At 40.7% G+C, this 26,162-nt stretch overlaps 1 protein-coding gene across 1 annotated transcript in view; it reads left to right on the top strand.

The window, feature by feature from the left end:
- The window catches only part of NSD3 (nuclear receptor binding SET domain protein 3), a 4,286,093-nt gene that overhangs the window by 1,893,856 nt on the left and 2,366,075 nt on the right, over positions 1–26,162 (top strand). Inside the window, exon 10 of the mRNA XM_044084319.1 lies at positions 16,468–16,611. Coding sequence (XP_043940254.1) covers positions 16,468–16,611 — 144 coding nt within the window. The remainder of the gene's footprint in view (positions 1–16,467; positions 16,612–26,162) is intronic.

Here is a 26,162-nt window from a genome sequence, read left to right as displayed (position 1 = left end):
GACACACTGACTCAGTGTGAGCAGGAGGGCAAGACCTTGACTGCCGTGGGGGCCCGTTTTTCCGCTCCCTCTAGACCTTACCCCAAGGCCCAGAGAGGAGGGAAAATGTGGTTCAGGAAATCTCAAAGGTCTTTCCCTACTCCACCGAGTGATCCCCCCTCTAGAGGTGGGGGGGGGGATTCAGGAAGACGCCACCCCAGAGGCGGCAGAGGCCCCCGTAACTCTGGAGACCGCGATTCCTTTCGTGGTCCATCCTACACTCCCCGTCCCTGAGACGTGGCCCGACTGCGCATCTCCGGAGCCAGTCGGGGGTCATTTATGGAACACCCACAGGCTTGGGAATCTATCACCAAGGATCAGTGGGTGCTCCGAACCATAACCAGAGGCTATCTCATCCCTTTCATCAAGATCCCCCCTCTTCCTATCAGGAAAATCCCGGATGTGCCACCCAGTCAGCGGGATCAAGCAGCGGTCGAGGTTTCAAAGCTGCTAAGAAAAGGAGTCATCCAGCCTGTCCCCGCCGACCAGATCGGATCAGGAACTTACTCAAGACTCTTTTTGGTGCCAAAAAAGACAGGGGACTTAAGGCCCATTTTGGCCCTCAGATCATTGAATCGCTTTGTAAAAAAATCCAAATTCCGAATGGTCACCCTTCAGTCCATTCTCCCGTTATTGGAGAAGGATGTCTGGATGTGCTCCATAGACCTTAAGGACGCTTACTATCACATTCTGATAAGTCAAGAATCCAGGAGTCATTTACGCTTCCGCCTGGGAACCAGTCATTTCCAGTTCCGAGCACTGCCCTTTGGTCTCACCACAGCCCCCAGGGTGTTCACCAAGTGTCTGGCAGTAGTGACAGCTCACTTGAGAAGTCTAGGATTCCAAGTGTTTCCCTATCTAGACAACTGGCTCCTCACTGCCACCTCCAAGTATCTATTAGTTCGGGCGCTTATGACCACAGTCAGTTTGGGTCATTCACTAGGAATCACGTTCAGTTGGGGAAAATCTGTGCTGCAGCCGTCTCAGCGTATTACCTTTATAGGCACAGAGTTAGACACAAGAAGAATGCGGGCATTCTTGCCGGTATAAAGGATTCAGGTCCTGCAGTCTCAGGTTCAAACCTTGTTACCCAGATCACGAGTTCAGGCCAGACTGATTCTGCAGTTATTGGGCACGATGGCCTCGACTATTCTTCTAGTCCCCTTAGCCAGGCTGCACATGCGGGTGCTGCAATGGCTACTGTCGGTTCAATGGTCCTTTCAGGAACTTCCCTTGAACCATTTGGTCCAGATTACCGAAATTTGCCATCGGGACCTACGTTTGTGGCTGCTTCGGTCCAACCTGGACCAGGGGCGACCCTTTGCCCTTCAGCTTCCCGTCGCCACGGTGACCACGGACGCCTCCCAGATTGGGTGGGGGGGGTCATTATCTGGACAGGTCTGTCCAAGGCACATGGCAGGCTCACGAAACGCACTTACATATCAATATCCTGAAAATGAGAGCGGTGCTACTGGTGTTGCAAGCCCTTCATCATGCTCTTCCCCGGGGTACTGTTGCGATCCTATCCGACAACATGTCGGTAGTCTGGTACATAAATAAGCAAGGTGGAACCAGGTCTTACCCTCTTTGCCGAGAGGCCATGAGAGTGTGGCATTGGGCGATTTCTACCCAGCGTTTCCTAGTGGCAACGCACATTCCAGGAAAATCCAATGTGATTGCAGACAGGCTGAGCAGGACTCTCCTGTTGCCCCACGAGTGGTCCCTCAATGACAGGGTGGCTGCAAACATCTTCGCCAAGTGAGGCATCCCTTGTTGCGACTTGTTCGCCAGCCCTCACAATGTGAAATGCAGGGAGTTCTTCACTCTGACTCCCTCTCAGGGGCAGATTCCCAGGGACGCTCTAGCTCACAGTTGGCCCCCCGGTCTACTTTACGCCTTCCCTCCAGTTCCCCTTCTCCCGAAGGTGATACAGAAGGTGATTTATCTAGGAAGCGACATGATTTTGATCGCTCCACACTGGCCTCGTCAGGTTTGGTTCCCCTTCCTTCTGAGGTATGCGGTGGAGGGCCCATGGTTTCTGGACCTGGTGCCCGACCTGTTAACTTATCAGTTGGGACAGTCTCACCCATCCCTCAGGTCCTTGAGGTTGGCTGCTTGGTTACTCCACTTCCAACCTTAGTCAGAGATAACTCTTTTTCTCCAGACGTCATCCACATTTTGTCTTCTTCTCACAAACCTTCCACTATTAAACTGTATTCCAGCAAGTGGAAGAGGTTTGCTCTCTGGGCCCAGCAACGAGGTATAGATCCCCTTACCACCCCAGTACCTCAGGTTTTAGAATTCCTGGCTTCTTTGTTTTATTTGGGCTCTTCAGTTTCCACAATTAAAGTCCAACTGGCGGCTATCTCTAATTTTCATGTCTCCTTTGAGCCTTCCTTAATGGCAAACAGGCTTTGCAAATCTTTCCTTAAAGGAGCGTGGCTCCTTCGGCCCCCAATAGCCCATCCTGTGCCCCCTTGGGACCTGAATATGGTTCTAGCTTTTTTAACTGCCCGCTCCTTTGAACCAGCAGCTACTTGTGATATAAAATTTCTATCTTGGAAAACCGCCTTTTTGGTGGCAATAACCTCTGCCAGGCGGGTCTCAGAGCTTCAGGCTCTCTGTTCTAATCCTCCTTATTTGACCTTTCACAAAGACAGAGTGTCCCTCAAGTTAAATCCCTCTTTCTTGCCCAAGGTAGCATCCCCCTTATGCATTCAACAATCCTTGGAGCTCCCTGTGTTTTTTCCCAAATTCTCCAATAGCGCAGAATATATTTTCCATCAGTTGGATGTTCACAGACAACTGCGTTTTTATTTAAGTAGGACCAATCAGACACAAAAGTCAAATCAGCTGTTTGTGTCCTTTGCGGAAAATAGGTTGGGTCAACCGATGGCTAAAATCACCATAGCCAAATGGATTAAAGATTGCATCTCCTTCATTTATTCACGGTCCGGCAAAGAGCTACCTTTCCCAGTCAGGGCTCATTCTACCAGGGCAATGGCTACTTCTGTAGCATTCCACTCCAAATTATCGATAGATGATATCTGTGCGGCCGCTACCTGGACTTCTCCACACACCTTCATTTCTCATTACAAGATAGATGTGGCTTCTCGGGGTAGAGCTTCCTTTGGTTCCACAGTTCTCAGGAGTGTTTTCCAATGAGCCACATGGGATTTAGGTGCTAGGGACGCTGTCCCATCAGTTATGAGTGTAGGCGAGATAGGATCCCATTACATCTTTTAGTTATGTACTTACCATAACTTCGGATGTATGGGATCCATCTCACCTACATTCATACGTACCCGCCCTCCTTCCCATTGGATTTAGAGGGAATGTTGCTACTTACTGAGTTTTTCTCTTGAAGGACTTTAGTTTGTTACAGTTGCTGGTATGTCTCTGTGTCTGGATGTAGGTATGAAAGCGAACAAACAAGATCCGGGGAAGCAGGCGTGGTGCATAAGGGGTAGCCCAGCCAATTAGAGACTTCGTTCTACTATATAATGGCAGAGTCGGAGCCGATGGATCGGCTCCGAACCCATCAGTTATGAATGTAGGCGAGATGGATCCCATACATCCGAAGTTATGGTAATTACATAACTAAAAGTTTTTACAGTCTCTGAATGGCCTTGTGTTCTTGTAATAAGGGACAGACCTACTTCTCCAAGATCTGTATTGTTTTTCTTCTCAACAATTAAATAAGAGTGAAATATCTTTTTGGCCTCTTTCCAGAGTGAATTACCTTTTTGGCCTGAATGCTGCAAGATGTACTGCTACAGATTTTAATTTTATTTAGTTATTCATTCATATTATACTGCTTCAGATTTCAGATTATCACTTACAGTGAGATATTAATCTGGTTTCTAGATCAAGAGCTTTTAGTTTTCAGCCAAATTTGCTTATATTAAAAGTCCGTAATGATTACAGTTGTCATATTTCCCATGCCGTTTGTATATACTCACGACAGCAGCTATTTATCTTTATTTTTGCAGGTGTATTTTTCAGTTCTACCATATACTTCCTCAACTGTGGTATTTTGTCTTGTTAGGAAACTTAATAAATAACAGACAGAAATTGTAAAATTGGTCTAAACTCTGAGGTATTTATTGCAAACTGATCTCTTTGGAGTTCCTGTGTGCCATAGGATATGCTAATCACTGTAGTGAGTGTATTAGAATTTAAAGGTGTATGCCCCATGTTTAGCAGAACATTCCTCTGTGGCTTCAGTGGCCATAGTAAGTGGACCCCCAAAAGGGGAGGGTTCTCCAAATAAGCAAGAGTGGGCTATATTTTTCACTAAAACTCTAGTAGAGTAAATGAAGCCAAAGGACTACATACTTTGACTGGCCAAACTTAATGCACTGTCACTCAACTCTTCTCTTGGAAGCTGAGGATTTAAATGATCTTGAAGGGGAACATCCTGAAAACTAATTACTTTTCAGCGCAGAAGAGTGTGACTTTTTGCCTTGCTGTGCTTATTTCAGAATGGCCACTAAGAGCTGATGGCAAATGCATTTCACCCTTCCCCTTTCACAAGGCTGATTAGTGTACACCTTTACCACTTCCCATTGATTTTTCACCTAGAGAAGAAAGAACAAAAAACATCTCCATTGTCTTATGGTTTACAAGAAAGCTGTGATTTCAAGGCCTCTAGTCTCCTGCATTACTAGAAACGAATGCATTTTTGACTACATAAGTCCTCTTTGGTTAGGTTATAGCTGTCTCCACTTTCAAACAGGTGTATTTGAGTTTCAGACCAGCAGCAAGCCTTGTACTAGTTTGTCAGATATTTTCTGCCAAGTTAAGGAGGTTCTCTGTTTCTAGTCTGTTGCCACTTCAGCTGGTTAGTTTGCAAGTGATGTTTTTCTACTCTGGACAGTTGTAGAAATTAAGACTGATTTATACTTGTGATACACATCTCTGCTGTCTTTGTCATAGTGGCCTATTGGAGAGTGCAGTTGTGGTCCTGTGTTTTGCCAACCTTTGAAGAATCCTTCTGCTTGGAACCTAAGCTAACATGATTTTACATTTCCTACTCCCCTTCTTAACTGGCTGGCTTGATGGCTCAGCAGTTTGTCTTCTAAGACACTTTCTCTTGCTGTCCATCTCCTTTGTATATATCATCTCTGACCGTCAGTCCTTTATTTGTAAGGGAATTATGTTCAAGACTGGATGCTCTTTAGTTATAAACTGTTTAGAAACTAGTGTAGGAGCTATACTGGAACCAGTCAATTTACTACCCTATTTTCTTTGTGATGTGTGTCATCAGATAAGCTTTACTAAACTCGAAGTACCACCCAGTACTTAAAGATACCTACCATTGAACAGTATATCAGAATGTTTGCATTTGCCAGAGCTAACCTCGCATTTAGTAGAAACTCTGTTATTGTTCCTAAAAAAATTTTTTGCCGTTCAGACTCTCTTAAAAAAACACTTCTCCATCCAGGCCACAGTGTCTATAAAATTTCAACATTAACAAAGAGAATTGTCAGCATTACGTTATATTCAGAGACTAAGGATTCTCTAAAGTCTCAGATGATACGCGTATTTTTTCTGCAGGCAGAATTGTGTAATATTTCCCACTTCACTCCCTCATCTTTTTCATAATCACCCTCTTATAGTTATCTCCCTACTACTACACACTCTCCTCTCTCACGGTCTGAGCATTAACTTCGTGTATTTCTGTCCTGTAAATTAATATGGAATTGTTAGGTTTTCTTATCTACTAAGACATTAATACTGGAAGAACATTTCTGTCTTTTACTCATCAATACCTACTGACATAGAATGCTGTTGCTTGATTTGCTGAACAATCAAGTTACATAGTTTTGTTGTGGCTTTACTTTATTATATATGCTAATACTGTAGACAAGAAGTTGTGTGTTGTAAAATTGTATAGCGCATTCTACCTGTTATATACATTTATTGTATAATTTCTCTAGCCTATACTTATGACAGCTGTACTCCGTGACCAATACTTTAAACTGAAAACTTGTTTTTAAGTACAGAGAATGTGGAACTTTTCTGCCAGGGACTCCTCTGAAATGGTGCAGTTTTTGCAAGTCAAACTATCCCATTAACAGAGGAAAATAAGGAAAATCATTTATACACTGAACTAAACAGTATAAACTAGAACCCTGTGTACCCATCCTGATGTTCTTCGTGTTTCACTGTTGCAGTCATTACATTTGGGTAATCTGCTGGCAGGTTGCCCTCAGTCGGCCTGATTAGCAAAGTCTTGGGTCCTGTGTCGGTTGCTGTCCCTTCTTCCATTACGTCAGGCCATCAGGGGTATAAAACATGCAGCCGACGCCATTACATCATTCTTTCTTGTCACGCGGTGCCCAAAGCAGAAGCAGTTCACAAGTGCCGGTTGGCCAATTCTTGAAATTTTCATTTTCGAGTTTCAGAACCGAAGTCTTCAACTAAAAGCTAAGTACCCTGTTGGGGAAACTTTTTCTTGCTCCTTACCGATGTCAGTAAAAGTTAATAATTGCATTACTTGTGGGAAGCAAATACCTCATAACAATTTTCATTTGTACTGTATTCCTTGCCTAGGCCCTGATCATAACGTACTTTGCTGTCGATTTTGTGCTAGATTTAATCAACGCACTATTAAACGTTGGTATATTTTTGCTTCTAAATATTTTGGCTCATGATTTAACTGTCCAGAAATGACATCGGTTAGCAATCCGACTACCGGAATACCTAAAAATCACAAAGAAAAAGACAGAGACAGGCCGTCGAGGTCCAAAACTGACGCCGACACTTCTCCTAAGCCAGTCACTAGTTCGCAGGTACTCAGTGAGGCGCTTTCGCAGCCCCTGATGCCCGCTACTTTTGATTCGCAGGTCTTTACTGAGACCCATTCGGAGTCTGGTATGCCGCAAGATGCTTTAAGCACTGAATCTGCGGATGTCTCTACCTTAGATGGGTCCAGAGCTGCTGTGCAGGCACCGGCTTCTGAGGGTGTTTTCAGGCCTAAAGATTTGTATATTAAACCAACGTCATCTTCAAACCTAAGGCCAAAGTCTACTTTTATGTCTAAAAAAACGAAGCTTGGGCCACGTGTGTAGGCCCCTATGCCTAAAAAACAAATGCGCAAAATGGCTGAAGATTTAATTACCTTGATCAGGGGTAGCCAACCCCCTCCTGCTAAGAGGCCTAGGCAAGACATTGATTATGAATCTTCTGATCAGGATTCTATTTCTTCTGATTCTTCTACTGAACAGGATTTATTTATACCTACTTATAAGGACTCTGACGCAAAAGATTCCATTCCTTCTTCTTCTCCCCCTGAGGATTTCTCTTTTGGGGAAACTTTACATACCCTAATGGAACATTTCCACTGGGAAAGTCAGGATTTCTCTGAATCTAAAAAGAGACTTGGGGATTTTCTTCTTCTTCCTCAGCATAGGCCTTTGGCTATACCTCCTGTTATAGACATTGTTGATGATGTTTTTTCAGAATCTAGTATGACTCCTGATTCTCTGCCTCCGGCTCCTAGTAAGCCAGACAGATACTACAGGGTTCCTGACTCCCACAAATTCATTTTCAAAAATCCTACTACTAATCCTGAAACCATTTCTCAGGGTCCCAAGGGCATTAAAGCCACTACTGCTAAAAATCTTACCCCTTCTGATAGAGATTCCAGGGCGCTGGATAGATGGGGGTAAGAAGGTTTACACTTTTGCAACCTTGGCAATCAGGGCTTTAAACTGTCAATTTCATATGCTTAAATATCAACAGCATGTTATGGGACTACTTAAACAGAAAATGATGTTAATTTCTGACTGTGTGGAAAATAAAGATTTACAGGATTTATTACATTCATCTGAGCAAGTTGGAAAACATACTTTGCAATGTGGTTTTGATTCCTTGGAAAGCCTCTTCCAGGGCTGCTGTAACTGGATCTGTGCTAAGAAGACATGCTTGGCTCTAAGAGCAAACTCTGCCTGATCATGTTAAAGCAAAATTGTTGGATGCTCCTTTACAACAGGACTGTCTCTTTGGTAATAAGGCTGAAGCAAGTCTTAAAAAATATGGAAGATAAAGCTAAATCTATGCAAACTGTGAAAGATTTCTTACAAGTAAAACCTCCAAGATTTAATTTAGTAGGCACTGGCCTACTAAGAACTGGTCCTTTCCAGTCCCTTCGAGAGCCGCTCAAGTCAAATCCAGACATTCCAAAAGCTCCAGGTTTCAGTCACAAGGAACTTTTAGAACAAAACAATGGGGTGCCTCCACCTCCAAATCTGGAAACAACAAGGCACCTCCCTATGGTAAACAGTCTCAATGACTTCCCTCTACACTCACCAAGCACTTACCTTTTAGCCGCCCCTTGGGGGGGGGGGTACTGTCACTTCATGTAAGAAACTGGCAACTTATTACCCAGGACAAATGGGTTTTAAATATAGTATCCCAAGGTTACAGATTCCATTTCCACACCTTTCCAATCCCAAACAGATGGCCAGACCTGCCCCCATATCAGTGGGCAGAGGCCCAGAAACAAGTTCTGTCCCTTGTGAACATGGGGGCTATTCAACCAGTACCAGAAGAGGAAAAGGGACAAGGTTTCTATTCAAGACTTTTCCTGGTACCCAGAAAAGACAAATCATGGTGTCCAATTCTGGACTTATCCACTTTAAACACATTTCTGGGCATTCCAAGATTCAAGATGCTGACTCTTCAATAGTTACTACCTATGCTAGGCAAAGATACCTGGTTGGTAACTCTAGACTTAAAAGAGGTTTACCTGCATATCCCAATCAGGGAATCTTGCAGAAGATACCTCCGTTTCAAGGCAGGCTACTTGCATTACCAGTTCTCTGCACTGCCCTTTGGCTTATCTACTGCGCCCCGGGTCTTCATAAAGTGCCTGGCTCCAGTAATTGCATTTTGCAGGCAAAGAAATATTCATATTTATCCATACCTGGACGATTGTCTACTTCAGGCAGAAATCAAGGAATTCTTCTAAAGCATCTGGCGTTTGTAAAAAGGGTTCTAACTTGTCTAGGGTACACCATAAACGAAAATAAATCACAACTGGTACCCTCTCAAAAAATTACATTCCTGGGTGCAAGCTTGAATACAACTGCCCAGATGACTTACCTTATGCCAGAAAAGCCAATTCAGTTGGTGACTTACTTCAAACAGGTGGCCACATAAACCCTGCTATCTGCAAGACAAATTCTGCAAGCCTTGGGTTTCATGGCCTCCTGCATTCTTCTAATTCCATATGCAAGACTGCATATGAGGAAACTTCAGTGGTACTTAAAAAGTTTATGGAGTCAACATTGTCACAGCCTAGAAGCAATGATTCCTATCATACCTTGCCTGCAACTAGAGTTCCTATGGTGGGCAGAAGCCTGCCACCAAAACAAGGGACTACCATTCACTCTACTCCCTGCCGCCCAAACCCTAACTACAAACGCATCAGATTATGCTTGGGGGCTCATCTGGTGGGGAAGTGCATTCAGGGCAAATGGAGCCCAAATCAAATGCACCTTCATATCAATCAGAAAGAGATGCTAGCTATACAAAATGCACTGACAGCCTTCAAGGGCTACCTTCATCCAGGACAATTAATGATAAAGACAGACAACACCACAGATATGTGGTAAATAAACAAGCAGGGGGTACAAATACCTTCCCGCATTGCAGACTAGCAGTGGCATTATGGAACACGGCCTTGAACTACCAAATACAACTACAAGCTCAGTTCCTGCCGGGAAAGCTAAATACTCTGGCAGACAAACTAAGCAGAAATGTTATGGACCCACACAAATGGAAACTGGAACCACGAATTTTCAACATGTTGACATGCAAACGGGGCAGTTCAGACATAGATCTTTTTGCCTCACCCCAGAACTATCAGTTGACAAATTCTGCACAAGAATTCATCACAAAGTAGCTTTGAAAGTGGATGCTCTGTCATTCAGCTGGAAAAACCTATCAGTTTATGCTTTTCCCCCTCTGCCTCTGCTCTCCAAAGTTCTACTAAAAGTCAGACGGGACAAACCAAAAATGATTCTGATTTCTCCAGACTGGCCTCGCCAACACTGGTACCCACTCCTGCGCAATGTGTCACACCTTCCTCCGTGGCACCTGCCTCAGACACCTTACCTGCTGTCTCAGCAGAACTACCAAATTCTGCACACACAGCTCCAAACTTTGTATCTTGCAGCGTGGCTAATCAACTAATTTCACCCTTGGCATCCCTCAGCAAACCTGTGATGGATGTCATTTTGGAGGCTAGAAGGCCTAGTACTCGAAAATCTTATGCTGACAAATGGAAAAGATTCTGTGCCTGGAACCAATCACAAGGAATAAGCACAGCAATGCCCAATATTCCTCAGATTCTGCAATACTTAACTGAGATGCTTCACAAGGGCCTATCTTTTTCTTCCATAAAAATCCATGCCTCAGCCATTTCTGCTCATTGCAACACAGAACCTCCCCTCTTCTCTCTTCCTCTGCTAAAGCAGTATCTCAGAGGAACCAAAAATTTAAGACCTCCCAGGAGAGTGCCAACTCCTGCATGGGACCTCAATTTTGTTTTGGAAAAAATCACTCTCCCTCCTTTTGAGCCACCTTCTACTACATACCTAAAATTTCTCTCCTGGAAAACAGCTTTCCTTTTAGCAATCACTTCAGCTAGAAGGAGTTCAGAATTACAGGCTCTTATGGCAGTGGAGCCTTTCATTATTTTTTATCCGGACAGGGTGTCCCTCAGGACCAATCCATCTTTCATGCCTAAGGTGGTATCCAGTGTGGCTCTTAATCAGACCATTCATCTGCCAACTTTCTTTCCCAGTCCACAGAACAAGGGTGAGCAGATTCTGCATTCATTGGATGTACACAGACAACTTAGATTCTACTTAAACAGGACAATATCTGTAAGAAAATCTGAACAACTATTGGCATTTGCTGCAGGGGCAGAGAGAAAGGCTATTTCAAAGTAGATTATTTCCAAATGGTTAAGCCATTGTATTTGTTTCTGCTGTATGCACCATGTTAAACCTATCCCCAAGGGGATCAGATCTCATTCCACCAGGGCTGCATCTGCTTCTGCAGCCTTTCTCAGAGGGGTTCCTACCAGAGACATTCTAGAAGCTGCTACCTGGAGCTCAGTTCATACGTTCACCAAACATTACCATTTACCTCTCTTCTCTAAATCCAGAGCTGGCTTTGCCACTGCTGTCCTGCAGGGCCTTATAGCTGCTCCTAATGTTGTGTAAATCCATCCTCCCCAACCATAGCTTTGGGATTCTACCCAAATGTAATGACTGCAACAGTGAAACATGAAGAACATAGTACAGTTGTGTACACTTACCATAAATGTAGATGTTCGAGTGTATTCACTGTTGCAGTCCTGGTTACCCACCCTCCAGCCCCCTGTTTTCTCTTACTATACCTCTCCTTTCATTTACTATGCTTTAAAGCCTTTTGGTGTATTTGCTTTTGTTTGGAGGTATACTTGTTGTGTTTTAAATTATATACATATATTTTGCTCCCCATTTGGTGGGCACGACATCTGGGGCAAGAAAAACTTATGTAATGGCGTCGGCTGCATGTTTTATACCCCTGACGACCTGACATCATGGAAGAAGGGACAGCAACCGACGCAGGACCCAAGACTTTGTTAATCAGGCCGACTGAGGGCAACCTGCCAGCAGATTACCCAAATGTAATGACTGCAACAGTGAATACACTCTAACATATACATTTATAGTAAGTGTACACAACTGTACTTTGTGGCCTTACAGCTGTTTTAATGTGTTTTGAAGTAATGGCAAAGTATTCACTTATAACTCAAAGAAGTCTGAAAGAAAAAAAATTGTCCCTTGATAACATAGGAAGTTTAGCCACTAGTGAAACCATGGAAGGTCTCATAAATGTGTACTTGCAGATCTTTGCACCTGAAGCTTAAACAATACTGTAAGTTGGCTAATAAGGTCTAAGAGTCTACTTTAGAAGAAAATAAATGGCTGGAAAACAAAAACATTTTTGGAATGTAGTAATTTGGATGACTACCATTGAACCAACTCTGTACAAAAAAAAAATAAATAGATTCCACAATATTAAGTCTTTGTGCATACCCTGCATCTTTCCCAAAGCCTCACTATTGCACTCACTCCTCTCAACTGCCCATATTTTTGCAGAATGTCCAGATTTTTCGCTCGTATTTTTGATCTGCTCCTCATAAAATTTGTGGTTTTCTGGCAAGTCACTGGGATGATATGCAGATTTAAGTCATTAAATAATGTTATACATTTGAGTTTCAGACTTCAAATCCATCAGAAAATGTGTTTTAAAACAAATCCTGTTACTCTATCAACTTTCTAAGTTGCTAAGAGCAATATTTAAAATATGTCCCTATTTTGGGGCATTTATCCCCCCACTTTGTTGGGCTTTGTTCATATTTCTTGTTCTAAGAGGTATGCTTATCGTCTCTACCCTAAATGCACACAATGACAACCCTTCAACATCCAGTGATGCCTTCTAAACTAACTTGCACAGAATTAAGTACATCAGCCAACAGGGCCTGCACTTTTCAGATTAAGCCTACATTTACACACATTTTAGATTCAGGTCAAAACAGTGTGAAAAATCCTAGTGAAACCTAAAAGAAAAACAACCCAAATGTTAACAGTCTACCCCATTCTCTTCATGTAACAGCTCAGCTCATCTCAGAATCCCTAGATATATGTTAATTTGCTTAACAATGCGAGTCCTCCATCCTCACTTTGAACACTACATTTCACAATTCCATTTCCTAAAACAGCTTATTTCCCTGGTTCTACTGCCTGTTTTCTCTGGAGCATTTCCTCACTAAGGCATATGAAAACTTCTGTATAAACATATTAACAAGTATGGTTTATTTTATATGCCAACAAAATTGTTTTATAAGTAATCACAGTGCCATAGAAGTTATCTATCCAGTAACAGAATCTATACAGTTATAGAAAATAACTGGCTAACAATTAGGTATTTTGTTGCCTTAGAGGGATTTGACAGAGTAGATTTTTTTGGGGTAAAAAAAGTTAAAAACCTGAGGTTTGAACACAGTCAAGTTGTTTGGTTGCAGTACTGCCTTCGCCAGAGAACTTTTACCACCCAAAATAAATATCTTACTGACAGTTTTTTGAACGTTTTTCCTGTGTTATCCCCCAGTGGTCAGCACTCTGTCCCTTCTCCTTCTGTTTGTATATACATTATCTAGTCAAATCTTTTTTCACCAGTGTAGTCAGTCTTTATGCGGATAATACAGTTCTGTATCTCTCAGGTCATACCGACTACACTGTAGAGGAAAATGTGTATCTATACTGTCTTGCCCTCTCTTCCTGGATCACAGACAACAAAATGACTCTAAATGTGCATAAACCAGTTTGTGTGCTGTCCACTAATACTCAGAAGGTAAAACACGGTCACCTATTACTCTCACTTAAACATTAAACAGTAAAATAATTCAGATACATGAATATAAATACCTAGGATTCAATTTGGACCTGCAATTAAGTATCAAACCATGTACAGTTCAGATTATATCCAAAGTAGGAAAGTGGCTCATGCCTTCTGTGTGGTCTCAAACTACTCAACAGTTTAAGCCCATTGAGTACTTGTAGTCAGTTACATAATCCTTACTTATAATATGCAGTCCCATTTACCACCCTGAATTCTTATAAAACAGCAAAGCCATGCAGGTAGCTGTGAATACGTTCCGGAGATTCATTACACTAGCCCTTAGAACAGAATATAATTGTGCATGTTACCTGTTTTCAGCTCTCACCTTTAAAATGACACATCCAAAGTGCTCATTAACTCTCAGAAACAAAGAATAAAGTAATTTCCTTAGTCATGAAGAGGAATCAGTATTGGAGAAACACACTTTCTTAAAGGACAACTGCATTCACACACTGAAAAAACATATTTGTTTCATCAAGTCTTGATGTTTCCTACATTTTAACACTACTTTTGGATTCTGTCTACTTTTTTTGTATTTTTAAATATAATTCCAGAGTCTGTCCACATCGGGTCCGGCATCATGATCTTTTTAGTCTGCCTCTGAGTATCCCACAGTGCAGTGTTTGGCTTTAAAATATTACATCATAGCCTCTAAGCTCCTGTCAGTGCATTGACTATACATGTGTTTTCAGATATACCCTGCTTTCTTTTAGTCAGGTATAATTACTCTTTCTTACTTTTCAATGACTATTTAAAGGACAAACAGGGATAATCACACAGAACAGTATTCTCAGCACATGAACTTTGACTCCTGCTGTAAGCTGTCAATCAGATTCACAGCAGCAAACAGCTCAAATTTACTACTTTGATAGATATGAAGGGGAGGTATTTAAGTGGATGGGAGATGAGTTTAAGGACTACAACTCAAGCATAGCAAAATAATGAAAGTTGACCACTTTAGAAAGAAATTGTAGTACCAGGCAATTGAGAACACTGTTGTATATGATTATCCATGTTTGTCTTTTAAATAGCCATTGAAAAGCAAGAAGTGGTAGTTAAACTTGACTGACTAAAAGAAAGCAGAGTATACGTGAAAACACATGTAAAGTCAGTGCATTGTCAGGAGGTTAGGGGCTATGATGTAATGTTTTAATGCCAAACACTGAAATGTGGGATACTTACAGGTAGACTAAAAAACCAAGATGCCTGACCCCTGTGGGAAGACTTTGGAATTACATTTAAAAATATAAAAAAGTCTAAAAGTGGTGTTAAAATGTAAGAAACATCAAGACATGATGAAATAAACATGTTTTTTAGTCTGTGGGTGCGGTTCTTCTTTAAGAGAGTGGGCAAGAAGACTTTTCCAGAATATCACCATCCAGATGGAAACATGTCCCTTCAGATATGCATAAGCACTTAAACATTTCCAGTGAAATCTCTGTAAAGATCTTCAAAACTCTTTACCTTCATTTTATTTAGGGGCACAGGCTAATATATATACTGTGTCACTGCTAAACCAGTATTTACAGCCTCAATACTTAAGTAGTGTACCTCATATGGATACACTGATCACTGAATGTGCCTTTTAAGTAGCTCTTTACCATAACATCCCCTTTTAATAGTTCTTCCTTTTAAATTTGATTAATTCTATTCTAGTAAACTTTATTTCCCATTCCTCATTTTTTCACATCTATGCAAACTTTTCCTTACAAGTCTCAATTCTTTATATCTACAGAAGAAACACTTTGCACAACATGTTTTGAACATAGTGTATTCATTATATTGTTTGTAATTATATTTTTTTATCTGTTTTGTCTATGCTATTGCTGTATTTTGCAATGTAAATGAAAACCTGTATTTATTGCTTCTTGTGTGTCTTATTTGCCTTGTGCCCATGTTATGGCTGAAAGGATCAATTGATGTGCATAGCTACTTGATTATCAGACTGTAAATAAAATATTAAGTGGCTTATGCTAGTCACCATCCCCTTTGCTCCCAGCAGGTATTTGCATTGGTTATTCACTACACTGAGTTTTGCCATTAGGTGGCTAAAAATACTTTGAAAAGTAGTACTGTCAAAGACGTCTCCATGAAGGATGTGGTTGCTTCTGTTTCTGGCATTAGAAGACATTTGCACCATTGTCACCCAGGCATCAGTTCACCCCTTCAGTGAACATTGCTGCTTGGGTGCAGATTCCAGAGTGAAGCCTCATTTAGCATTGTGTTCAACAGTTCATTATTTTGAGCTTTTGCTTTTTGGTCATCCTCTGGGTCTGGCCTCCAGAATGATTTGTATTTTTCAGTGTGGAATTTGTTATAGTAGTTAAACACTACAGAATGTCTTTGAAATCAAATAAAAGAAATGCACAGTAAGCCTTTCATTTGCTCTGAGAACAGTCTTTTTGGCTGTGGGTGCTCATTGCCCTCCTACTGACCCCCTGGGTTCAGACAAGCCTCTCCATGCTGTAGGTAATGAAGCATTTTCATGTAAAGCATCCAATTATATATTGATGCATCTTTAAGTGCCTGTTTCTTGTCTTGTATGTTGTGATTGCTCAGTCGATGGCCATCTTCTTCTATGGTATGACATGCTCCTAACAGATAAGCATCTTACTCATGAGAATGGAAATGATAGAAAATTATTGCCAAGCCCATGATTGCAGAAGACAAAATTCCAAGCTATCCTCTGCAGTTTGGTTATGGTGAAGAAAAAAAGTGGTAAAGGTGAGTTACATATCTGTTGTTTTCTGGAAGCTGGCAGGCCCAGAGATGTAATTTTTTTGTAAACAACATGTCACACAATTACATGTTTGAGTAAACCTGCTGTTATCTGTGCCACTTTGAATGGATTAGTATGTACCATTTTACTTTGTATAACCAGGAGACGTGCCCGTAAATGTCCACTCTGTAACCAGGAGTAGTGGTGTATTTAATGATGTGAAATGTTCTTTTTCTCCTCAGTAACAAGCTGGACTACTCATACAGGAGAGTTAGTGGTCCATGCAGATAACAGAATTTCAAGTCATGGTGACTGGAAGACTCAGTGGATTGGCAGTGGCTTTCGGAGCCTTTCACCTCTGGTACACAGACTAAGAACCGGTCCAGGTCAGTAGTGGCCAGAAACCTTATTTCTCTGATAACTGTTGTAACATGATGAGGAAGGGCAAATGTTGTAGGATGATTTGCAGTGGTGTCAGTCATGCCCCTTGCAGATTCCCTACTTCTGACTTTGGTAAACTCATTGTAGCTAATCTCAGCACTGTTTTGTTAGAAGTGCTGAAGGTGTTCATCATTTAAACATATTCAGAAGTCATCCTGTGTAGTAAGTCCATATACATGAGCTAATTCACCATTTGTAGCATGAGAGTACATTAAGATGCAGCTCTAAAGATCATGTGCAGCCTTGTTCTTTAGGTCTACAGTAAATGTATACAAAAAGCAGGTTGCAGCTTCAGGTGTGTGATCACTGCTCTGCTATGCATTTTGAAAGCAGTTTTGTTATAGAATTCTTCCAAAAATTAAATCTTGTAAATGCTGTCAAACATGAAGATTCTAGGAAAGACCACTGATGTCCTCTTCCAGTTGTTACACTCATGCAGGTTCTACTAACGTAATTATTAAGGCAGTTACCCATGCTGGGCAGCACTTTTAAAAGTTAGACTTTGGAAGAATTGTGTAACACGTATGCTTTCTAAACACACAGAAAATTGGTTTTGCGCTTGAAAAGGAAACCTGCTTTATGAGTACTTGTAGTGTAAATCTGGGGACAAAACCTGCACATGATCTTTAAGGAGCCTTCTTAATGGTCCATACTTATAATTTCCTCTCTACCTGTTGAAAGTTAGCATTTTTTAAAGCAGGTTCATTTTTTACTACTTGCACAATCCAGATTTTTGTCCTTGCTGTCATTGCCTAAACATCTAAGTGTCTGTGTGGCCTTCACTTTACTGCCGAAGACCCACTTTGACATTGTGTGTTGCGTATGCTTGAAGACCTTGATGTTGAAAACTAACACATATATCAGTACTTCAGTCTAGCTACACAGCATTCAATGGAATGAAAAATTATTGATCCACTTCGTAAAGATTGTGGCAGTCTGTATCTTCTTTGGGGTCATCCTTGTAGCCCTCAGCATTAAATCCAATGCTAGGACATTCATTAACAATCTACAGAATTGACTGCATACAGGCTGATTTTTTTTGCTCAAACTATTGTTCTCCGCTGACTGAGACTTCTGCAGAGTAAAAATTAAAATGGCATACAACCATTTTAATAACTGCCGACATCGCATTTTGACCCAGCTAATCACATGTTCTAAAAATAGGTTAATGAACATGTCATAAAAATCATGTTTAGAAAAAAAAATGCACTTGTTGCAAAATAACTTTAAGTAAATCATAATTTACTGTGCAAAAATTGCCACATGTCTCAAATTAATGATCTGAGCTTAAGGATGCATTTTATTCTAATGCACTAAAATTGAACCATTAGCTATGCTTTCTGATGAGAAGTTAAATCCTGTTGTCTAGATTCTGCCTGCTTACATTAAAAATCTGTGGAAATTCTAAGCAAGTTTGACCAATTTGATTTATGTTGAAATTTTGCTTTTGATCATCTATGCTTGTTCATACCTTGTAAGAAAGGTGTGAACATAGCACAAGCATGTCCAGCAGCACAAGTTTCAGTGCTCAACAGATCAGTATGTGTAATTTACTTGACTTGTTGCTACTTAACTTTATTTTGGCAACATGTACTGAAAACAGTTTGATTTAGAGAATTGCCCATCAACTGGTTGACGCTGACACATTCTTGTCATGTAGCATCACAAGGAAGGACTTGGGCCTTAGGAGATTACACCCTGCTCTTTTTCAGTATTTTCTTTGGCCTGATAAAATTAAATTAGAGCACAATCTCTTTGTTAAAACAAAAAGAAAATAAATGAATTTACTTAATGTTACTTAAAATGTATATTGTCAAGGCAGTCAAAAAGAAGCCTTCTCCACACAAAAGTAAACAACTAGAAGGTGCTCCAGAAGACTGCAGGCCAAAAATTGCCTGATCTGTTTCTTTCCTTTGGAATGAATTTAAAAAAATAAAATCTCTCCCACACTACCATGAATATGAAAGAGATGGGAAGTCATCCCCAGTGAATCGCTTCCAGTAAGCCCCTGTAAGTAGCACTTTTCATGGAACCTGCCTGATTATTTGATAGTGTCTGTATCATCTTCTCCACCTGATATTTTGTACAGTAAACATATCAACTTGACTGTTTTGGAGGAGTTTTACATCCAGCATTTGTTTGAAACTAAAGATTTTGTAGACAAATCTAATAATTTACTTGAGAGTTCTAACCAGAATTTGTTAATAGAAGCAACCGTTGGTCCTGTCTGCAACTTGGATCAAATTTCATGAGGAAGCAAAGTAAGTTCTCTGTTCAGGGTAAAATTCCTTACTGGGTTACAGTAATAATTTCAGAATTGGACTTAAGACAATATATGTAAGGCTGAATTCATTATGTGAGAGAACTAGAGATGCTGTCAGGTATTTGCTATTATAGCACAAACAAGAATGATCTTATCTTTCTGAACAGTCTGAAATTTAACAAGATTTAGCTGTGGTGTTATGTAAATGTGAACAATTTTGCTCTGATAATGTGTTGAACGGTTAAGTGCAGGACTTGCATGAAAGATTGTTGAACTTTGAAATGTGGGACTCATAGATTTAATTTGAGTAATGGGAATCCCTTAATGTTGGGATAACACCCAACTTATTAAACAGTCAGTGCACAAAATGCTGGATGCTCTGGGGAAGGATACAAATACCAATGTCCTGTCAACAATGCAGTATAACATTTCACATAGAATTGTACCTCAAAAACCCAGTGTGCTCCTTCAGTGATCAGATTTTTTTTCTTTATCTAATAGAGATTTGGTTCTCCTGATAGTGATCAGTGAAGAATAGACTTTTTTATAGTCAGATTCCAGTTAGTATTTTTAGGACTTTTTGCCCAAACTCTTACAGGCAAGAAAAGCCTTTAGTCCCATTGTAGAGTGTTTTGGTTTAAACATATTCCATTAAGCTTTCTTTTTTTTTAATCATTTTCATGTGTTATAACAACTTACAGTTCTGTTTTTTTTTTTTAATCTGCTGAGGAGGTTCAGAGAGAGTCATCAGCAGTCAACATATGACTATGAACCACTATGGAGAAGTGGAATCTCGACAAGAGGTCCAGATCATTCTATCTTTTTAAGGAGAAGCTCTTCACCCTGAGTAATTACTTTAGGGTCCTGTATCTATCAGCAGATATTTATAATGTTAGTTGCAAATATTAATGTTACAAACCACCAAACAAAAAGAACCAATCGTACTAAATTTCTGAAACATTTTAACAATAATTATAACTTGCTCACAAGATATTTACTTAGCTTGATTAGAACATTCTTTTAACTATGAGGAGAAGGTTTGTTCAAGTTTTGATAAATTCTGTTGGTAGTAAGTCTAGTGGACTAAATGAAGAATCAGATACTTCTCAAATAAGTGGGAAAGGGAAGAAATTAAATAACTTTTGTTTTGATCGTGACTTGTTAGATTGCTGGATGTGCAAGTTCAGTCTTTGAAACGATTTAGTTATCTACACCTAAAGAGTTAAAAATGTGGTAGATTAGGTTACTTGTTTTTGTCCCAGTTCCAAAAGACTTTCTTGCAGTGTAAGTAACGACTTATACTTGAGAGCAGGTCTTTTGGAATTTGGCCCATGGTATAAGCCTGTTTATAGATAGGCTTTAACACTGAAGTAAGTCACTTACATTGAGAGGAAGACTTTCAGAACCAGTGCAAACTTACAGTGAGAGGCACTCTTTTGGAGTCTGACCCATTGTGTCTAGCACCATCTCCTAGCTTTGAACAAATCCAGAATTTTTCCCATAATCATTGTCTGATCATTCACATTTCATTAATTTTAGGCATTCCAGATTAGATAAAAAAATTTTTCTTTAAAAAAAAAAGGAATTTTTCAGCTATATAAGCATAATGAGATGTTGTAGAGCTTTGTGTCAGTAGTAATGATTCAGAAAGGTATCTTCTACAAAATGGGCATCATTTAAATCATACTCAGCAGGGGTACGTTTTCATTATTCTTTAAGGAGAAACTTTGAAGAAATTATTTTTTCCAGTTTTTGGAACAGCAGAATACTTTCCCAAAGCTTATGGAAGTAAAATATGAGCAGTAGTATGACATACATACTCAGACACGTATCCCAGAAGACATTAAAAGGTATAGTCAAGCTCAGTTATGACAAGCTGTGTAGAAAGATTTACTTAAAAGCAGAAACACATGGTTCATTTCAAAGAAACAGATTCCAAGGAAACCTCAGATTTTGTAACTGTTATAAAATGAAGCTCAGAATTCATTACAAATTTTAATTTGATGTTGTCCATTATTGAAGAAATAGCAGACAGATTTGATAAATATTGTTCAGAAATTTGGTTTTAACTCATCCCAGATACTTGCTGTATCTGCTTGATCCAGAGACTATAAAATAATAGTGTATTTCTAGACAAAATATTTTCTGGGTCAGCCTCCCTTCCACTAGTTTTACAAACATTTTTCAGACATTCTTTCTGTAAACTGATATTAATTTTATGGACGTTCCAGAAAATGCTAATCCTTATTTGCTATAGCCAGATTGATTCCTATTAAGAAGACTGATAAAGGTGATACAGACCCATGTAGTTATCATACTATTTCTCTTTTGAGCTCAGACTGTAAACTATGTAAACTAACAAGTTTATTAGTACATCAAAAACTAACCAACACTGTGTCTTTTCATGGGGAAAATTTATTAGTGATTGTGGAAAAACTTATGGATATCTGCAAAGCTAAGAGATGGTGCTAGACATGGGTCAGATGCCAAGAGAGTTCCTCTCAGTGTAAGTGTACCCTGATTCTGAAAGACTTGCTCTCAGTGTAAGTGATTTGCTTCGGTGTAAAGCCTACTCCCCAGGTAATGTCACTTTACTATAAGAATAAATGGAGCTGTTTTCTTGCCTTAGATGCAAAAGAAGGCCTTCAATTTGGTGAATAGGACTTACTGATCATTGTACTGCTCTGGTAAATAAATATTAATACAATTGTTTTCTCTGTTGGAATTTTCTGTTCGTTCATCTCTCAGTGCCAAACAAGTTTCATGTTTGCCTTGACCAATCCAAAATTTATATCCATCTAAACAATTTAGATTCTAAAATTTGTACCCAGTCTTCTGTGGTTCAACAGGGCTGCCCCATTTCTCTCACTTGTTTGCTTTTAATTCAGTATTAAATCTTATTCCGCAAGGCCCAAATATATATCCATCACTATTAAGGACTCTGATAGCAAGCTTATTGCACATGGTGATGATTTATTGATTGCACCATCCCAGGCGTAAGGCTGTCTCAATAAATGATTTGCCTAATTGTTAAAGGTAAGTGTAATTACTCATCTGATGTTGTCAATTTTCATTCATTCCTTAACTAATAGGTTCTGACCAAAACTCAGCTCTAACTTGGCCATTAGACTAGCTCATGGCCTCCAAAAAACTCTCAAGCTCCTTCCCTACCTGTAATGCACCAGCCCCGAACATCTCTTGGATCTCATTTGCCACTTTCGTGTCTAGACGTGGTTGCCTTCAGCTCTCGTGTGTTGAGTGGGGGAGGTAAGTCAGTTTTGATATTTCTATAAAAAAAAACTATTTATGACTACTTATTTAGTCTTTATTAAGTCATCTCTGCTGTAGTCTTCTTTTCATACACTTTTGAGCTTACTCTTTTCTACCATTGTTGGTAGGCCTAGCCTTCCTTCCCTACTTCTTTTACACTTAGTGTACCATAGTTGGTAAATTTTCCTTTTTTACAAAATGTTTGTATTTCTTCTTACCATTGCTGGTATTTAAGTTTTCCTGTTCCTGTTTAACAAAAAAGAAGGTTTAGTTTAGTTTTTCTATTATTATTATCATAGCTTCTCTTTCAGAATGTCCGAAAAAGGTCATTCAGGATTTAAAAAGTGGATAAGTGTGGACATAAGTTGCCTTATTCTGATGCCCACAATCCTTATATCTATTGCTTGGGCCCGGATCATTTGCAACAGGATTGCAGTATCTGTCGTGTTTCACTGTTGCAGTCATCACTTTTGGGTTATCTGCTTGCAGTAGCCCTCAGTCGGCCTGATTAACAAAGTCTTGGGTCCTGCGTCGGTTGCTGTCCCTTCTTCCATGACGTCAGGTTGTCAGGGGTATAAAACATGCAGCGGACGCCATTCCACCAGTCTTTCTTGCCAGGCGGTGCCCGAAGCAGAAGCAGTTCGCAAGTGCTGGTAGGCCGACTCCTGAAATTTTCGTTTTCGAGTTTCAGAACCGAAGTCTTCAACTAAAGAAAAGTACCCCGTTGGGGAAACTTTTTCTTGCTCCTTACCGATGTCAGTAAAAGTTAATAATTGCATTACTTGTGGAAAGCAAATACCTCATAAAAATTTTAAGATTTTAATTCATACTGTATTCCTTGCCTAGGCCCTGACCAAGACGTACCGTGCTGTCGGTTTTATGCTTTATTCAATCAGCGCACTATCCATTGTCGGTATATTCTTGCCTCAAAATATTTCAAAATATTTCGTTTCTCGGTTTAATTATCCAGAAATGTCGTTGTTAGCCATCCGACTACCGGGATTCCGAAAAAACGCAATGATAAAGACAGAGACAGGCCGCCAAGGTTCAAAACTGCCAACGACACTTCTAAGCCAGTCGCCAGTTCGCCAGTACTCAGTGAGTTGCTTTCACAGCCCCTGATACCTGCTACTTCTGATCCACGGGCCTCTACTGAGACCCATTCTGAGTCCGGTATGCCGCGAGATGCTTCAACTATGGAACCTGCGGATATCTTTACCTTGGATGGGTCCGGAGCCGCTGTGCAGACACCAGCTTTTGAGGGTGTATTCAGGCCTACTGACTTGGATATTAAACCAACGCCTCCTTCTTCTTTTAGGCCTAAATCTCGAGCCATGCCTAAAAAAACGACGCCCAGGCTGCATGCTTAGGCCTCTATGCCTAAAAGACAAAGGATAAGAATGGCTGAAGATCTTATAACTCTAATCAGGGAAGCCAGCCTCCCCCTTCTAAAAGAGCTATGACTGAAGTTGTTTACGAATCTTCTGACCAGGATTCTGATGTTTCGGATTCTTCTGATGATCTGGATTTGCCCTTATCTACTTATGAGGATTCTGATGCAGAGGACTCTATTCCCTCTGCTTCCCCTCCAAAGGATTTTTCATTTGGTGAAACCTTACATACTCTAAGGGAGCATTTCCACTGGGAAAGCCAGGATTTTTCTGATTCAAAAAAGAGGCTTTGGGATTTCTTACTCCTGCCTCAGCATAGGCTTTTAGCTATTCCTCCTGTACTAGACATTATTGATGCTTTTTTGGAATATAGTTTGGCCCCTGATTCCTTGCCTCCTGCTCCCAGAAAACCTGACCGGTATTACAGGGTTCCTGATTCACACAAGTTCATTTTTAAAAATCCTATTGTGGATCCACAGACTATTTCACAGGGACCCGAGGGCATTAAGGCTTCTACTGTTAAAAATCCTACCCCTTCTGATAGATACTCCAGGGAGCTGGATAGATGGGGTAAGAAGGTTTACATTTCTGCAGCCTTGGCTATCAGGGCTTTAAACTGCCAGTTTCGTATGTTAAAGTATCAACAACAAGTAACTGGATTGCTTAAACAGAAAATGATGTTGATTCCTGATTGTGCGGAAAATAAAGAATTACAGGATTTAATGCATTCTGCTGAACAGGTTGGAAAGCATACTTTGCAATGCGGATTTGATTCTTTAGAGGCCTTTTGTAGGGCTGCTGTTACTGTTTCTGTGCTCAGAAGGCATGCTTGGCTTAAGGAGCAAGCTTTACCTGATCATGTTACAGCTAAATTGTTGGATGCTCCCTTAAATCAGGACTGCCTGTTTGGCAACAAGGCTGAGGAAGTTCTTAAAAAGGTGGAAGATAAAGCTAAATCTATACAAACTGTTAAAAATTTCTTACACGTTCAGCCTAGATTTAGTAGGCACTGGCCGTCTAAGAATTGGTGCTTTCCAGCCTCTTCAAGGTCTTCTCAAGCCAAACCCAGACATAGCAGAAACCCCAGGTTTCAGTCCCAGGGGACACACAAGACTAAGCAGTGGGGGGTTTCCCACCCAAATCAGGGAGTAATAAGACTCCCCGCTATGGAAAACAGTCTCAATGACTTGCTTCTAAAACTTCCAAGCACTTCCCAACTGAATGCTTCTTTAGGCAGAAAGACTGGTATGCAGGCCAAAAACTGGGAACTCATTACCCAAGACAAATGGGTTTTAAATATAGTGTCCCAAGGATACAGATTTCACTTCCACACCTTACCAACACCAAGCGAGTGGCCAGATCTACCCCCCAAATCAGTGGGCAGAGGCCCAAAATCAAGTACTCTCTCTCTTAAGTATGGGGGCTATTCAGTTGGTACCAGAAGAGGAAAAGCAACAAGGGTTCTATTCGAGACTTTTCCTGGTACCCAGAAAAGGCAATACATGGCATCCTATCCTGGACCTTTCTACTCTAAATACCTTTCTGGTGATTCCAGAATTCAAGATGCTGACTCTTCACCAGCTGCTTCCTATGCTAGGCAAAGATGCATGGTTGGCAACACTAGACTTAAAAGAAGCATACCTGCACATCCCTGTCAGGGAGTCTTTCAGAAAATACCTACGCTTCAAAGCAGGCTACATGCACTATCAGTTCTCTGCACTGCCCTTTGCCTTATCTAGTGCACCCAGGGTATTCATAAAGTGCTTAGCTCCAGTCATTGCATTCTGCAGGCAAAGAAATATTCAAATATACCCTTATCTGGACGATTGTCTAATTCAGGCAGAAAGCCAGGACATACTTTTGAATCGTCTGGCCTTTGTCTGGGGTACACCATAAACGAAAAAAAAAATCACAACCGGTGCCCTGTCAACAAATTATATTCCTGGGAGCAAGCTTGAATACAACTTCCCAGATGGCTTTCCTCACGTCAGAGAAACAGATTCATTTGACAACCTACTTCAAACAAGTGGCCACAAAAACCCAGTTATCTGCAAGCCTTGGGGTTCATGGCCTCCTGCATTCTTCTAATTCCATATGCAAGGCTGCATATGAGGAAACTGCAATGGTATCTCAAAAGCCTATGGTGTCAACATTCACAGGATCTAGAAGCAATGATTCCTATCATACCTTGCCTACGCCTAGAGTTCCTTTGGTGGGCAGAGGCCTGCCACCAAAACAGGGCACTACCATTCACACTACCCCCTGCCGCCTAAACCTTAACAGACACATCAGACTATGCACGAGGGCCGACCTGGCAGGGAAGTGCATTCAGGGCAAATGGAACCCAAGTCAAATGCACCTGCATATCATCAAAGAGAAATGCTAGCTGTACAGAATGCTCTGACAGCCTTCAAGGACCACATTTTTCCAGGACAATTAATGATAAAGACGGACAACATGGTACATAAACAAGCAGGGGGGTGCACATTCTTACCCCCTCTGCAGACTAGCCATGGCATTATGGAACACAGCCCTGAGCTATCAAGTACATTTACAAGCTCAATTCCTGCCA

Source organism: Protopterus annectens, chromosome 9.part0, assembly GCF_019279795.1.
Source record: "Protopterus annectens isolate FY-2018-M chromosome 9.part0, PAN1.0, whole genome shotgun sequence".
In the NCBI taxonomy this organism is placed as follows: domain Eukaryota; kingdom Metazoa; phylum Chordata; order Ceratodontiformes; family Protopteridae; genus Protopterus; species Protopterus annectens.
The sequence above is the reverse complement of the archived record's forward strand: the minus strand, read 5'-3'. Positions and strand labels throughout refer to the sequence as shown.